The sequence below is a fragment of the Malania oleifera genome, chromosome 1 (assembly GCF_029873635.1).
Source record: "Malania oleifera isolate guangnan ecotype guangnan chromosome 1, ASM2987363v1, whole genome shotgun sequence".
Taxonomy (NCBI): domain Eukaryota; kingdom Viridiplantae; phylum Streptophyta; class Magnoliopsida; order Santalales; family Ximeniaceae; genus Malania; species Malania oleifera.
Window position 1 is genome coordinate 141,677,961 of NC_080417.1, and position 17,011 is coordinate 141,694,971.

Here is a 17,011-nt window from a genome sequence, read left to right on the forward strand (position 1 = left end):
TTCTTTGGGCCGTTACAATAATAATATAAGATTATATATATATACCTTCAGGATCCTTCTAGAAGGAAGGAAGGAAACAAATAGAAAGAAAAAAAAATGTTCATGAGACGCCCCCCCTTTCAGCGCCGTTTCTCTCTCTCCTCATTCTTTCTCCTACTCTCCTCAATTTTTCGGCAAATATTCGACCGATTGAAAATTAGAAAATACCACTGGGCTCCATTTTCCGCCACCAAGATTTCTACCAAAGTGGATTTATCGTAGAAGCGACGTAGGTATTTCTCTTGGGGTAAGGTAAATTCTCACTCTTACCTACATTTTTCTTAAATCATAAGTCAAATTGACAATCGGACACTATCACGAGAATCTAGGGATGATTCTCTACAAGCATAGCAGAGCGGATTTCTCATGGGGTCATCGTAGACATTGCCCCAAAATTAGGATAAGGAAGTTATTTAGGAATTAATTGTTATTTAATTAATAAAAATTTGGAAATGCTAGAACATTGGGTATTCTGGGTTGAACTAGGGTTATTGAATTCAGGGTTCGGGTGAGCACTGTGGGTATAATTTCAGGATCCCTGCAGGTGTAGACAAAGAAACCAAGTAAGGGGAATAAATTATTATAGTTATTTTGAGAATTACTGATTTAGTTAATACGTGAAAATTAGAATATGTTATTTTGCTTGAAATTATTATTATTATTATATGAATATCAAATAAAATTTTGTGGCATATGACTTATATTGAATTGTGGTGTTTGGTATTTAAAATATAAGAGGTGATGAAAAGTGATAAATATTAATGAGTATTTTCTGAGAAATACTGAAATGTGAAACATTGATATGTGTACGGGAAAATGATTATGAAATGAATATATGTTTTATTGAGAAATCTTGAAATACTTGAAACATGATCTATGCTATTATAAGATGATGAATTGTGCATAGAAAATGATAAGAACATTTTTACTGAGATGAATTTAGATATACTGATATGAGATTAATTGTGAATATTGATATGTGAATATTGAAATGTGAATATTAAAAATGGGAATATTGCAATGTAAATTTTGCACTATGAATATTGAAATGTGGGAATTGAAATGTGAACATTGTAAAGTGCGAAAGCTGCAATGGGATCATTAAATATTAGGAAATGTGAACATTACAAAGTGTGAAAGTTGCAATGGGATCATTGAAATATGATTAATAAAATGTCAATACCGCATAATGATTGTGGGTATGTGGTAATGATAACCCTGATGGATGAATATAGAAACCCTAATGATGGGTTGTGATATTGAGCATAGTACCATTGCTAGTGAGGTGTTAGTGCAAGCACACAGTCTTATGGAGAGTGTGGTGTGGGCAGTCAACTGAGCCGTTTAGTAGAGTTGTTGTGCCCCCTGAGTCCAGATCAGGGCTATAAGCCGGCCATTTATACTACAAGCGCATGGATGAATTTTTATTTTGATCTAACTGGGTAGGCCAATCGCGATTTGATCCAGCCTTCAAGCCGCACAACCCTAGTCATGGGGGGAAGCATGACGTGGGGAAAAAAATCCTCAGGGTGGCCATGTAGAGACCCAGAGAATTTATAGAAATTAAATAATAAGAGAAAGAAAGAGAAAGGAATTTTTAAGAGGGGTCCCAATAGGATCTCGTTGACGAACACCTCCTTATTGGGATCGTCGATGGGGACACGTGTGTCGTCGACGAGGAATTATCGAGAGGGCTATTTCAGGGCTTGAAATTCATCGAAGAAGGTTATTAGTTTGTTGACAAACTCCCTTCTTGGCCTTGTCGACGAAGTGACGTGTCTCGTTGACGAAGCTATGAATATAAATAGCTTAAACTCGGGTTTTCAGTGCAAAATTTCATCCAATTCACATTCTCTCACTCTAAAAGTCGGTGCTTCCTCATTCTCTTTAAGTTTCCGGCTCTGTATCTCCCCGGTTCGACGATCAGAAGCTACTACGGTGATCCTGGGGAGATTCTCTACAACATAACTAAAGCGAAATGTTGATTTGAGAAGTTTGGAACCATCCCAAAACCAGGGTAAGTGGATTATTTGAGTATTTATAGTATTACCAAGTTCATTTAAGCCTAGATTTTGTATTTTATGAGGATATACTGGGGTTTTGTGAAGTAAAACTAGGATATTATATTTTTAGGAGTAGGGTGTTTTGGGACCCTGCAGACAAGGGTGAGAACCCCAATAGGTGATATTTCAGGAACCCAGGTAAAAAGATGCATGGTGTACAGTCTAGAAATTGTGCATATGTGGATTTGGGGAAATATGTATGTGATAATTATTTAGGTAAATTCAGTTGTTTGTGTAACAACTTGAATAAAATAGAATTTAAGTAATAAAGAGGAAGAGAAATGGAGACTGTAACAAAAGGAGGAAATCGACTTCGTCGACGAATACAGGGGATTTGTTGACGAATTCGTTGACGAAGGTATAAGAAAATTCGTCGACGAATACAGGGGACTCGTCGACGAGGGTATAAGAGAATTAGTCAACTAATACAGGGGATTCGTCGATGAAGAAATATTGAGAGAGGTTTGAGCTGACTGAATTTTGTCGATGAGGACTGAATTTCGTTGATGAATTTATTAAAGGATTCGTCGACAAATGACGTGGCTCGTCAACGAATCCCTGCTCTATAAATATCAAAATTCTGATTTTTAACTTTCTAAAGAAGCTAACTCTCTCCTCTCTCTCTCTCTCTCCCTTTCGATTTTCTCTCTCTCTTTCATCGATTTTGGGCTAAATTTACGCCGGATCGACAATCCAAACCACCACGACGCTCCTGGGGAAGTTCTCTCCGAATCTGCCGGAGTGGATCATTGGTGAAAGTAAGTTGGAAATCATCCCTGCGTTGAGGTAAGACTTTTTAAGCCAAATTTGGTCTTGCGATAGTTATAGGAAATGATGTACGCATGAAAATACTGAAGTTTAATACTGAGAGTTTTCATTTTCAGGGTATTGGTCAGGGAATCTTGTGGGTGTTAGACTAGATTATTTTGGGGGCTTTCTCAGTAGCCAGGTAAGGGGATAAACTAAGTTAGTTCTTTTGAGAAAATGTATATATATAACATTTGATTTCAGGAAAGTAAATATGTTTACATATATATGATTTATATTTGGGAAAATACTGTTGAAAATGATGGTATGTTGAATATGTACAAAATCTGTTAGTGTGGCATGAGTATAAAATGTTACGAAATGCTGTTTTCTGGAATGAGATTATGATACGGGTTTTTATAAAGGGAAAAATCGACGTACAAGCCGAGATTTTTTTATATATGTTTGCCGACGTATAGGCCGTGCTATGATATGTTTACCGGCGTACGGGCCGTGCTATGATGTGATTTTCCAGTGTACGGGCTGTGCTATGATATGTTTACCGGCGTACGGGCCGTGCTATGATGTGTGAAATTAGGAATAGCTTCACAAGAGGGGGGGCGAATTGGCTTTTTAAAAATTTCTTTTGACTTCTTTTAAGAATCCTTAACTTCTTTAAACACTTAACCAATTCTTTAACATGTTTGTTTAATTTCACCAATCACACAAGAACTTAGTTTTTTATCCAATCAATAACACAATTAAACAACCAATCAATTAAACACAATCTTCAAACCAAACAATCAATTTATTTGCCAAGTACAAGTTAAACATCAAACAACCAAACCAAGATATAAGGTATTTAGCACTTTGGTAATATAAGATCTTGAGATTGTTTGTTTGTTTATATGAGCCCCGTGATTATGAATTTGAATACCTTGTGAAGAATATAATTTAATATTCAACAATCCTTTCACAAACACAATAAAGCTTTTGTAGTCAGCCCTAGATATAAATTTTAATCAAGCCCTATATATATGTATTTGCTTAATATGATGTTCAATACAACATTCAATCACTCTTTCCAAATTTTCAAAACTCAAATAAACTTTTAGTTAATTTATCTTTGAGTGTTTAACCAAGAAAAGTACTCCCGTATGGTTTCCGCAAGATATGGTTTCACCAACGTACTCCCTTTCGGTTTCCACAACCCAAATCAAAATTAATCTTTAAGTTTACTTGATTTCCAAATATGCGTAGTATATTTGATTTTCAATTAAAATCATCCACGCAATTTTAAATATGTACTGAAAATAAAAATAGGGAAAGAGAGAGTGAGACGGAGATTTTTACGAGGTTTGGCTTATACCCAGCCTACGTCCTCGCCTTTGGCAAACCACCAAAGGATTCACTAAACCTATTTCGTTGACGGGTGGAACAAAACCGATTACAACATTCCTTGGTTAAGGCTAGAGTCTACCTTCTCCAAACGATATTCCCTCGTTTCGGTCACTCCTTACATAGGCTAGAGTCCGCCTCTCTAAGCAATATCCCCTTCCTTAGCCAACAGTCCAAACACCTTGGAACGTCAATGAACTACAAGAAACACAAGATAAAATCTGCGTACAAGTATACTCTCTCAAAGAGCAAGTTAGTACAATTTCAGCACTATATACTTCAATATAAAATATCAATAGAAAATAGAATGAAACTCAAGTGTAGAATTCACGAATATCCTTCTTAGAAGAGGATTAGCAGTAGGAATTCAAAGGAAGAAGGATCAGCACTTCAGAATTCTCAGCAAAAGAATTTTTCAATGAGTGAGCAAGAGAACTTAGGAAGAACAAGAGTACTTTCAGCTCCTCAAAATAGATTTTTCAATTCTTTTCAATCTTTATTTGTTTTGCAAAACCATGTATTTATAGGATTTCAAACTTGCAAAAGTTTCCTTAAATAATTTCCCCATTTATTAGAATATTTAAGGTTCAAACAGTTATAATTTAAAACATTAGAAATTTAAAAATTTGCCCGTTGAACAGTTTTTAAACGTTTGATAGCAGTGACCCCGTTTTAGTGTTTTGGCCATAATTTTTTCTGTATAACTCTAAATTAGGTTTTCTTGGTGTCAAAAGAAAGCTAAGAGAAAATAATACAACTTTCATGTATACCACTCTTTAAAATAATGAGTGTTTGATAGAGAAAAATTTACCTCAATGAGGCTATATAAAAATTGACAACATTTGGGAAAAAACTCTTTTTGGTGCTCTTTATTCCAAAAATGATTCTAACTTTTTAAAATAATTTTTGACCTTATAAAAATATTATTCAGGTATTTTAAAAAGTATCTAGGTCTAAGAAGTTAACCTAAGAGTTTCAAAATATTTCAAATGATATTTTAAACATTAAAGCACTTACATGAGACTTCTAAAATATTAACATTCTAAGTTCTTGAGTCTTCATGCTTTGTCCTTGGATTGAATCCATCTTTTCTTCAAGCTTCCATATTCTTTAAGCTTTCTTACTTTGCCTTTCTTTGGATCTTTTGACTTTAATATGCCTTGACTTTCAACAACTTATTCATGTCCTCATGTTCTTCAACAAGTAATTCATGTCTTGGCTCATTTAAGTTTCATTTGATCCTTGTGAGCACTTTGACCTTGCTTCCATCATATTTGATCCTTGTGGGCACTTTGACCTTACTTTCACATATATGAACCCTGAAATATCATTACTCACACAAATACATTAAATTTCACTTGTTTGTTAGCATCAAAACAAGATAACAAGATTTTAAGCCTTGTAAGGCCAACAATGTGATTTGCTAGCGTACAGGTTGTGCTATGATATGTTTGCTAGCATACGAGATGTGCTATGATGTGATTTGCTAGCGTACGGGCTATGCTATGATTTGCTGGCGTACGGGTCGAGCTATGATAAAATGTGTAATACCGGCGTACCGCCCAATGATTTTCATGATATATGTATATATGCAAAATGATATGATTGATGTGAAAATTAATGATATGAAATATCTATGTATCACAGTTTCAATATACATTATATGGTATCAGAACTTGGTTGACTTGGTTTAGGCTAGCACTTGCACGGTACCGTTGCTATGTGTCCATGGTCTTCGTGATCATAATATTTGTGTTAACGCCGCTGTACGGAGTGGTGTGAGATTGGATGGTCGATGTGATTTTTAAGAAGTCAGTGATCGCCCCTGGTGTACAGACCAGGTCTGACAGACTTATCAGACTTACAGACTATACTTTTGACTTGACAGTGGTCGGCCAACCATTGTCAGGTCCCGCCTTCGGGCCACACAACCCAGTCATGTGGGGGTAATACATGACAACAACCAGCTAACCTACCAGGAATGTTTTTGTATTATACTTTATGAGATGAGATATGTTATGAAAATGCAGTATGTTCTGCCATGATTTGATATATATATATATATATATATATATATGTTTTCCTAGATTTGACAAAACAGTTACAGAATATGCTATGTATGGTATATGTATAACACATAATACTCATGTTGCCACACAATGGTATTAGTTTATTTCCCTTACTGAGAGGTGTCTCACCCCAAAATTTTATAAACTTTTCAGGAGCCCCAGATAGGAGAGCGGGAAAAGCTTCGCTGAACTAAAGCTGTTGTCTGCCCTTTTTGAAGGGTACGTTTTAGTAGGGACAGTGGATTTTGTGGGAAGTGTCCCTAGATTTTGTTTCTTTTGGGATGTATATACTAAAATACAGTGGACGTAGTGACTCTGGTATTTGTAGTAATATGATAGATGTTTTGTATTTATAATATTGTGATTATATGTTTCCTTCTGCTTAGGTTTTCGTGTTGTGTTCTGATTTATCCCTAGTACCCACGGGTCCAGGTGTATTATGATCTGCTGAGTTGGGATTTGTGATATTGAATATATATAAAAAAAATATGAAAAATAAGCAGGTCGTCATAGTTTGATTGGGGAATTATATGTGTATTATCTCAGGATGTTGGAATGATAAATGTTAGGGGTGTAATTTAGAGCATTAGTCGGCGAGCTTAATTACGAGGTAAGGGAAATATGCTATGCCAGATAAATTAGAATTTTTACCAGTAAAGATAGTATGAGATTATGGATATCTTCAGAATAGGTATTACACAGTTATGCAAATTATATTTAATGAGTTATTAACTGTTGTGTGGCATGAGTGATATGAGTACAATATTGAATTTATACAAATGTTACGAAATCATGAATGGATATACAGTTTACAGAAATTAATTATATAGTTTTTAGAATACCATGATATACAAATCTTAGAGCCATAACAAACAAATATACAGATATACATATAAGGTATTACAGTATATATTCAGAATAGACAGTACAACTTATATAGAATGATTATTTTAGTGTTATGGCTATTACAATAGAAACAGAATCATGGTAAACAGTAAAATACATGTTTATATCAGAGTATTATACGTATATATTATCAAACCCTAATGGACCATTACAGATCAGATTACAGAGCACGGTATCGTAGCTCTGCAGTTGAGAGAGTGCAACCACACATCTCAGATAGAGTATGGCATTTTATGGTCGATTGTGCCATTGGAGAGATTGCAGATTCCTTGGTAATCTGCTTCAAGTGGAGAGGATAGATTGCAGTGCTCCTTGGACAAACCCAGGTTGAAGGGTCAATTGTACCTTAGTGGAGTTTCAGTTGACTTATCCTAGAGGGCCGACCAAGATCAAGTCTCACCTTCGAGCCACACAACCCTGCCATGAGGGGATTTGAATCATGACATCCAGTTATCCATTCAGGGAAGGTTATACAGTTATTATATATGTACAAGAAATAGCAGAATTACTTACAGTTACTAGAAGTATATTCAAGTAGAAACCTCAGTAACATATATAATTTAAGAAACACGGGAGTAAGTTACATGGTATTTTACTATTGCATGTTAATTTAGATTCTGTTAATTATAGTAGATGTATATAGCTTAAAGAAACTCATGTGCTACACACTTGTAATAGTATATTTCGTCTTACTGAGTGTTGTCTCATCCCAATAATTTAATATTTTTCAGGTGATCCAGTTAGACGAGCATACCAGACTCGTAGATAGAGGAGATATCAGTTTTGCCTTGTTTATAGGGTAAGTAGATTTTGGATGAGATGTATTTTGTATAGATCCTGGGGGATCTGGACTTTTAAACTATAGTGATGTACATAAGTGGTGAAAATTCTGGTATTGTGTTTCTGGTTGCACACTTTATGTTTTCTGCTGCTTAGGTAATATATTTATTATTATATAAGAAAAAAAATGGCATGGAAATCGGGTCGTTACAAGCCATGAGTTACAGACGTGATGTTGGTACTGGGTATCAAGGACGCTCATAGGCTGGATTGTGAAATGGAAATGGAAAAGGAAAGAATGATGAAAATGGAAAATGAAAGAGTGTGAGTTTAATAATCTAAATAATTAAGAGAAATAAAACTCTCTGCCTGAGAGCTTACTAAGTATGGTGAGTGCCTTGATAGGTATCAGATGTAGCCATATCTGGCTGCATAACGCATTGGGGTAGAGGGAAACTACTTCTATGGGCAGGTAGACTTCCTTATTCTTGGGAACTTCACTGATAAACATGGGTTGCATGCGAATGAGATGGGAAATGGAATTAAAAGCATATAAAAGCTTGTGTTTTATATCTATATGATTATATGAGTGTATTTTTTTTTCAGATGAATTGATGATTTGAAAAGTAAAATATGTTATAAATAAACTCATATTATCACACACTGTAAATAATTTTTTCCGTCTTACTAAGATGTGTCTCACCCGAATTATCTAAACTTTTTAGGGAATAGAGACAGATCAGGAGATAGAGTTCCGAGATAGTGTGGAGCGGATACCCTGATATACAAGGTGAGTTTTGGACTAGGGAGGTGTAATTTCCCTAGAGCTGTATTGTTTTTGGGTATGATAGAAATGTGTGTTTATATATGTTGATACTCTAGATATTGTATTCTGAATGGTATGTACATTATGTCTTCCGCTGTTAGGCTAATATAAATAAAATGCTTGTTTACCCAGTATCCAATGCGGGCGGGCCATGTGAGGGGTATTAGAGTTGTTGATGTGATCGATGTGATGTTTGATGTGTATGGTTTAATTATTATTGATGATTTAAAAAAATGGTATGAAAAATCGGACCATCACACATCCCCTTGTCTAACGCAAATTGATGATTCTCCTTTTCTCAACAATGTCATTCCTCTTTTATAGTGTCTTAAAATTGATTGTATCATACAATGATGTTATATTAGTTGTTGCCTTCTGAACATTGTCCCAGTATGTTATACCTTAGCAGTAGATGTGAATTGCCTCGAAAGAGTTCTTTAATTAGCCTTATATTTGAAAATTCCAAGCACTTAAAACTTAAAAATAAAATTTATTAATTGAAATCATGATGTGAGTGAAGGACAAAAAGGCATGATGCTTCAAAAGGAGGGAACATTTTATTTTTATACAAATTGTCTTTGATTTTCCCTTGAGATGGTTTAGAAACTATAATTTTAAGTTAAGTTTTTTCCTTATTGATATAAAAGTGAGATTAGATCTTAAGGATAAGATCTCTAGTCCATGCTCCTTATGCTTAATTGTTTGACTAAATGTTTTATGTGTTTGTGTATTTATATGTTTTTTATTGGTCATCATTATGTTGTGATTTTCTTTGTTTGCATTACATGTATACCCGATAAAGTAGTGAAATGTAACAAATACACACTTTCTCATTAATAGAAAATATATCCTTTAGTACTTACAGTATAATTCTCTATGTAGATTGATTAAAATTAGCTAAAAATCATTTCTTATGTTGGTATTTTATTTCTAGTTTTCTATTGCCACCTTATATATTTATATTTAAAATTTGTGTAAGAAAAAGGTTGAAAAATTTGGTACTTCTAAAACTAAATTTTTTAGAATCTCTTAATCACACTCAATATATATATATTTTTAATCTCAGCACAACAAGCACCTCAAGTTTTACCACAAAAATTAAAAATTTAAATCATATAATCTAATTCCATGCAATCAAACATGTTGTTGTAACAAAAATAAAAGATAAAAAAATAAAGCAAATCATATAATATAATTACGTGCTATCAAACATAAAATTCCATATTCATTTTTCATTTATTTGAATAAATTTAATATGTAAAAAGTCGGACATGAAAAAAACTCTAACCTCAAATTGGGGGTTCCCAAAAGATGCTTCAAATCACCAAATTTATTTTAACATAACCAAATTCAATGTATGAAATACTAATTTCTACTATAAACTAACACAAATTTCAACTCAAATTTAAGAATCTTAATAAAATAAGAACAAAGTTTAATGTAGGAAATCATACTTCATTTTTCTTCTTTATATACTACCTTAATTCCTAACGTTCGTATTTTACTTTGTGGCAGAACATTTGGATCATTCCATCCGAACCCAACGTTCACCTGCAACTTTAGAGTCGCTAGATCACCTCTTCTGCACTTCCCCCCCTCTCCGTTCTCTTCGCTCTCGGCCTCCTCTGCGAATGGCAGAGAGTGAGGAATGAGGAAGAAATGATATATCAAAGCAAAAAAAGCTACTTGAAGAGGAAGGAGGTCATCACGCGTCAGCGAGAGGTGACCTCTCTCGGAACAAAAACGCTAGACTATTTGGCATCTTTTCTTTTAAAAAAATGTTTGACTATTCAGCGTTTTTTAAGACCACCCAAATTTTCCTCAAATATTTTTAATTAAAATAAATTTAAATTCGAAAAAACTCTGCTTCCTAGTCTAAGTATCTCTAGCCCTTAGATCGTAGTATGTCATCTGTGTCTTTAAATTAGAGTGAATTTGAAAGAAAATTCAGTGCCGCGGCCAGCAAGAGATCTAGTACTATTGACACAAAAGCCTACAGTAAATCAATGGGTATCCTTTATTTTTTGCTCCTGTGGATTGAGTTACTCGACGCCCAGTACGCCAAAGCCTCCATTGTGGCTGATACCATTAATGCATCAGAGTCTCTGAGCGACGGCCAGACCTTGGTCTCCAAAGGGGGAAGTTTTGAACTGGGTTTCTTTAGTCCCGGAAGCTCAAGGAAACGCTACTTGGGCATCTGGTACAAGAACATCCCAGTCAGAACAGTTGTATGGGTCGCAAACAGAGATAACCCAATTAATGATTTATCCGGTGTTAATGATTTATCCGGTGTGCTGATGATTAACAGCACAGCAGGCAGCCTAGTCCTCCTCACTCACACTAATCAGACTGTCATTTGGTCATCAAGCTCGCCTAAAGGAGCTGATATTTATCGTCAGATTAATCCAATAGTAGCACAGCTCTTGGATTCAGGAAATCTTGTCCTAAGAGATGAAAAAGACAGCGACCCAGAAAGTTACTTATGGCAAAGCTTCGACTATCCAACGGACACATTGTTAGCCGGCATGAAACTTGGATGGGACTTGAGAAATGGTCTCAACCGGCGGCTTAGGTCGTGGAAGAGCGCAGATGATCCGTCTCCCGGGGACCTCACCTATGATTTAGAACCTCATAATTTTCCGGAGCCCTCTCTGTGGAAGGGCCGCACCAAGATCTACCGGTCCGGGCCGTGGAATGGCGTCCACTACAGCGGCGCTCCTGAATTGCGGCCCAACCCGGTGTATCAGTTCGAGTTCAACTTCAGTCAGCAGGCGGCATTCTTCACTTACCAGCTTAAAAATAAATCTGTAATATCGAGGGTGGTTTTGAACACAACCACCAATTCATGTGATCGTAGCACGTGGGTTGAAGTAGATCGCACTTGGGAGGTTTACGTGTCGGTGCCTAGAGACCACTGTGATAACTATGGGCTTTGCGGTGCCCATGGTCTCTGTGTGCTCAGCGAGTCGCCAGTTTGCCAATGTCTGAAAGATTTCACCCCTAAGTCGCCGGAAAGGTGGAACTCAATGGACTGGTCGAAGGGGTGCGTGCGAAATAAGCCATTGAGCTGTCTTGAAGATGGGTTTGCCAAATTTGAAGGGCTGAAAGTGCCGGACACTACATATACTTGGGTGAACACAAGTCTGAATCTTAAGGAATGCAGGGCCAAATGCTTCGCCAACTGCTCTTGTATGGCTTATACAAACACGGACATCAGAGGAGGCGGCAGTGGCTGTGTCATGTGGTTCGGCGATCTCATTGACATTCGACTGCTTCCCGCCAGTGGACAAGACCTCTACATTCGAATGCCGAGTCCAGAGCTAGGTATACTCGGTGAACAGAATTTTTTCTTGAAACCATACGTGAAGTCTCTTTCATTTACTATTTTATTCATGTGATCTGGATACACTTTATTTTCTTAATTTTTTTTTCTTTAAAAATGAAGGGGCGAGCAAATGGTCTAAGATAAAGAGTGCAGTGGTGACTGTGGCAGCCATTGCCTCAGCTTCGGGGATGTTTATAATCGGCTATTACATCCGCAAAAGCAGGAGAAGATTGATAGGTAAAATTACTTGTTATGGCGCGCAGCTGCCATTCAATTCTCTAATTTTTTGGGTATACAGTTTCAGTAGTTCATCGTTTTTTCCCAATGGAACAACTAGGATATACTAATTGTTGCTGTTGAGAAATTTCCAGCCCGTTAAATCTGCTTGATCGATCTTTCAGCAATTTTATTTTGTCTACTAAGTGCAAGATGCTGGGTCGAAAGATACCAGGAATAACTTAAAATGACTTCGTGGTCCTCATTTTGATTAGTACACCTTATTCTCTACCTTGTATATATTCTATTCTCGATCTCTACATGGAATATCTCTCTTCATCTAAAAAAACTTAATTGGGTTCCGCTTACAACTTATTAATATATATATATATATATAAGAAATGAAAATATCAATGAACTTACTTTTTGTTACATGGAAATTAAGAAAAATGAAATGGGAAATAATACATACATAAAACACATACATACATACTTTAAAAAAAAAAAATCTCGATTTTATTAATAACTTTCACTTTTGATGGAAGAAACCATGATTACAAACATTGCACAAGGGATTTACAACACAACAAGCAAAATCATCTCAGGTAACAAAACCAAAACAAGCCAAACAAAACCTATACCATTAACCAACTAAAACAAACTAAACAAGATCATATGAATTAAAACAAAACGAACAAAAACAATAAACAAAAAACCTACAAACTAAAGACAAATACCTGCAAAACAAAACTTGAGGAAAACATAGGAGAATCAAATGATGACATTTAAAAGTGAAGACTTGGAATACTCATCTTATCCATCCAAATTAGACCTCTCATTTTATTCGGCATCATATCACCTACAAAATATTTCCTCTTGTTGCCTCCCTCACATTGACGAGTCAAATAATCCGTCACCTGATTACCTTCTCTAAATTGGTGTTTTATAGAGAGCCGAAGGCCTTGTAGCCTCTCTAACAATTCCCAAAAATCCCATAAGTACCAGGAAAAGCAAATTCCAGATGTGATCCATCCCACCACCAATTCCGAGTCACTTTCAATACAAATGTTCTGATAACCCAACTTTTTACAGAGCCGAACACCACTAGTAAGAGCCTGCAACTCCACTCCGTTATTCGTACCTGTTTAAAATGTTTCAAAAAAAGTGGCCTTAATATTACCTGATGAGTCACAGATGATAACACTACCACCTCAAGAACCCAGATTTCCTTTACAAGAGCCATCAATATTTAGTTTCAACCAACCTGTAGGAGGTTTTTTCCAGACAACTTTTCGAGAAGTTCTAACCTTCGATGTTATCAATTTCACTTGAAATTCTTCCAATAAATTCTCATCAATAGAAGGTAGAGAACCTTTCACTCCTACAATTTTCGCAAGCCAAAACCTCATCGATAACCAAACTGCATTCTCCAACTCATACTTATCTTCAATGCGGGCTTTACAACGTCTGAGTCAAAGTCTCCAAGTAATTATAGTAGGCAACAAACCGATGATCATACCTTTTTGGGTTGTTTTTTTGGTACATCTGAACCATCTACTAATTTTCACCCTTCAGGGTTCATCATCAAAGTTTAGAATTTTCAAGACAAACACCACTCTCTTCTAGACCATACTTGCAATGGAACCCATATTCAGAACATGATTGAGAGATTCCTCCTCTTTAGCCACGCATCAGTCGCAACATGAGACTATATCAATTCCCAGTTTCCGCATTCTCTCGTCAACCGGAAGACATTGGAACATGACTTTTCATATACACATCTAAACTTTTTTAGGAAGAGGTTTATGCCAAACCCACTCCATCCACGGGTATTATTCTCCTTTAATTCTTATCACCTTTCAAGCCGAGGTAGTTGAAAATTTTCCATCTATGGAAGACTTCCAAATAAACACATTCGGCCCCGATTTGTGCTCTATAGATGACAACAAAATCTCATCCGTTTTGGGGACTCCTACCAAATGTTTCAGCATATCAGTATCCCAATTCTCCGACTCCTAGCAATCTTGAATCTTAAGCTCAGGATGTTGGACGGTGTAAGAACACTCTGCAAGGGGACCACTGCTCAACCACTTATCGAACTAAAAAGAAGTTTTTCCTTCTCTAATATTTTCAAAAACATTCTCATAAACTTTTGGAAAGATCTTAAGATTGTCTTTCAAAAATGAGAGTTCGTAGCAGTGACACAAACATACATACATACAAACATATGTCTATATATATGTAAAATAAATTAATAAATATATTTTTATCTTGCAATCTATATATTAACATTAGTTTTTCTTTACTTTTATTTTCATATATGAAAACTTTATCATTCACAATCATATTAATCATATTTGAGAAAAAGAAAATACAATAAAAAAAATTCATCTTATTTCATTTTTCTTCCCTTTTTTTTTTTCTCAGAAAATATTTTAATCAAAGTGGGCCTTCAAAGACTTTGAACTCAATCAAGTCTTGTTAGACGGACAAACCAAATTATTTACAAGGTTGACTTACTAAAATTAGGAATTAAAATTGTTGCAGCTTGGTGCTAATAATGTATATACAATATGAATGGCAGGGAGTTGACTTGTGTGTGACTTGGCTAGCTTACTATAAAAAATTTCCCAAAAGCAAGCGATGAATGGCCTTGCATGCCATTCGTTTCTAGCTAGTTTTAGGGAGTTCATGACTCATCATAATTTTTTTTTATTAATTTTATCTATTTATTGACATTTTGTCGTATGCTTTTTATGTTTATTTTTCTTATATATAAGGAAATTCCAATGTTTTGTTTCTGTATAAATTGAATTATATCATCTAAATTTTTGGGAAAATGAGAATGAGTAAATTTATATTGGATTGTAAATTTAGATGAACTAATAAATGTTTAGTCATTTCATTACTTTTCTATTTCCACTTATTCTATTCTGTTAACTAATGTTAAGTTTGCTTACTACATTTCAAAAATTGAAAAAAAAAAAAAAAAACAAATCAAGTAGGTGTCCAGAGAAACAAAGATCACACTTATGAAGTACAAAAGAAAGATCTAGAGCTACCATTGTTCAACTTTGCTACAATAACCAATGCCACTGAAAATTTTTCGTCCAACAATAAGCTTGGAGAAGGTGGTTTTGGAGCAGTGTACAAGGTACTAATGACCATGAAAAATTTAAGTGGGCTTATTTAATACAAAATCTCACATTTTATAATGATTGATATTATTTAGGGTACGCTATTAGATGGACAAGAAATAGCTGTGAAAAGGCTTTCAATGAACTCTGGGCAAGGATTAATTGAATTCAAAAATGAAGTAATATTGATTGCAAAACTTCAACATCGAAATCTTGTAAGGCTTCTGGGGTGTTGCATTCAAGAAGAGGAAATGGTGTTGATTTATGAATACATGCCCAACAAGAGCTTGGACTACTTTATTTTCAGTATGACTACTCTCTTAGAACCTAATAAATGTAGTCAAAATAAATCTATTTTTTTTTTTTATAAGTTTTCACACATTCATACTTGCAATAGGGTGTTGGCTTCACTTAATTAAGAAACTTGCAGATCAAACAAGAAGTAAGTTATTAGATTGGTCGAGGCGGTTCCACATTATTTGTGGAATCGCTCGTGGACTTCTCTATCTTCATCAAGATTCAAGATTGAGGATTATCCACAGAGATCTCAAGGCAAGTAATGTGTTGCTTGATGACAAGATGAACCCAAAAATTTCAGACTTTGGCTTGGCTAAATTGTTCAAAAGTGATCAAAATGAAGCGAGGACAAGAAGAGTAGTTGGAACATAGTAAGTATTATTAATTGAAATATATATTTTATTTCTATATCCCATTATTGAGTTTCACATGATGTATTGCAGTGGCTATATGGCTCCAGAATATGCTATTGATGGACTATATTCAATAAAGTCTGATGTGTTTAGTTTTGGTGTCCTACTATTGGAGATTGTAAGCGGGAAGAAAAATAGAGGTTTTAATCACCCAAGCCACAATCTTAACCTAATTGGACATGTGAGTATCAAGATCATCTAAATTCTTTCTTTTATTTTGTGTTCTAGTCAATCACAATAAATGGTTTTATATATGTGCACCAGGCATGGAAATTATGGGATGAAGGCAAACCAGTTGAGTTAATTGATACATTATACATGGGCTTATCCTCTATGTCTGAAGTATTACGATGGATCCATATTGGTCTATTATGTGTCCAACAACGCCCTGAGGATAGGCCAAACATGTCATACGTAGTTCTAGCGCTGGGAAATGAGAGTCGATTGCCACAACCGAAGCAGCCAGGTTTTTTCATAGGTAGAAGTTCTCTTGAAGAGGCAAACACTACAATGAGAAAACCATGTTCAAACAATGAATTGACTATTACATCATTGGAGGCACGATAAAGAATCAATCATCATGGCAGTATGAGAATGAAGCCTTAACTATTCAAAAAAAAAAAAAAAAAAAAATTATGACATATACTATAACTTTTGAATATATAATTAATACCACTCTTATGATTAGCCATTTATAGATTTGTTTAAATGATTTTGTTTTCATCTAATTCTACAATGGAAATCTTCAAATGTCAACATAGTTTTGCCATAAATAATATAGTTTTAATATAAGTT

General features: G+C 35.1%; 1 protein-coding gene across 1 annotated transcript in view; it reads left to right on the top strand.

Annotated features, from left to right (window-relative positions):
* LOC131149410 (G-type lectin S-receptor-like serine/threonine-protein kinase At4g27290) overlaps positions 1-16,783 on the top strand; it is a 31,074-nt gene extending 14,291 nt beyond the window's left edge. Inside the window, exons 2-9 of the mRNA XM_058099840.1 lie at positions 7,853-7,920; positions 10,886-12,152; positions 12,274-12,390; positions 15,375-15,523; positions 15,602-15,812; positions 15,937-16,174; positions 16,247-16,397; positions 16,481-16,783. Of these exons, the coding sequence (XP_057955823.1) occupies positions 7,853-7,920; positions 10,886-12,152; positions 12,274-12,390; positions 15,375-15,523; positions 15,602-15,812; positions 15,937-16,174; positions 16,247-16,397; positions 16,481-16,783 (2,504 nt within the window). The remainder of the gene's footprint in view (positions 1-7,852; positions 7,921-10,885; positions 12,153-12,273; positions 12,391-15,374; positions 15,524-15,601; positions 15,813-15,936; positions 16,175-16,246; positions 16,398-16,480) is intronic.
* Positions 16,784-17,011: the final 228 nt, after the last annotated feature.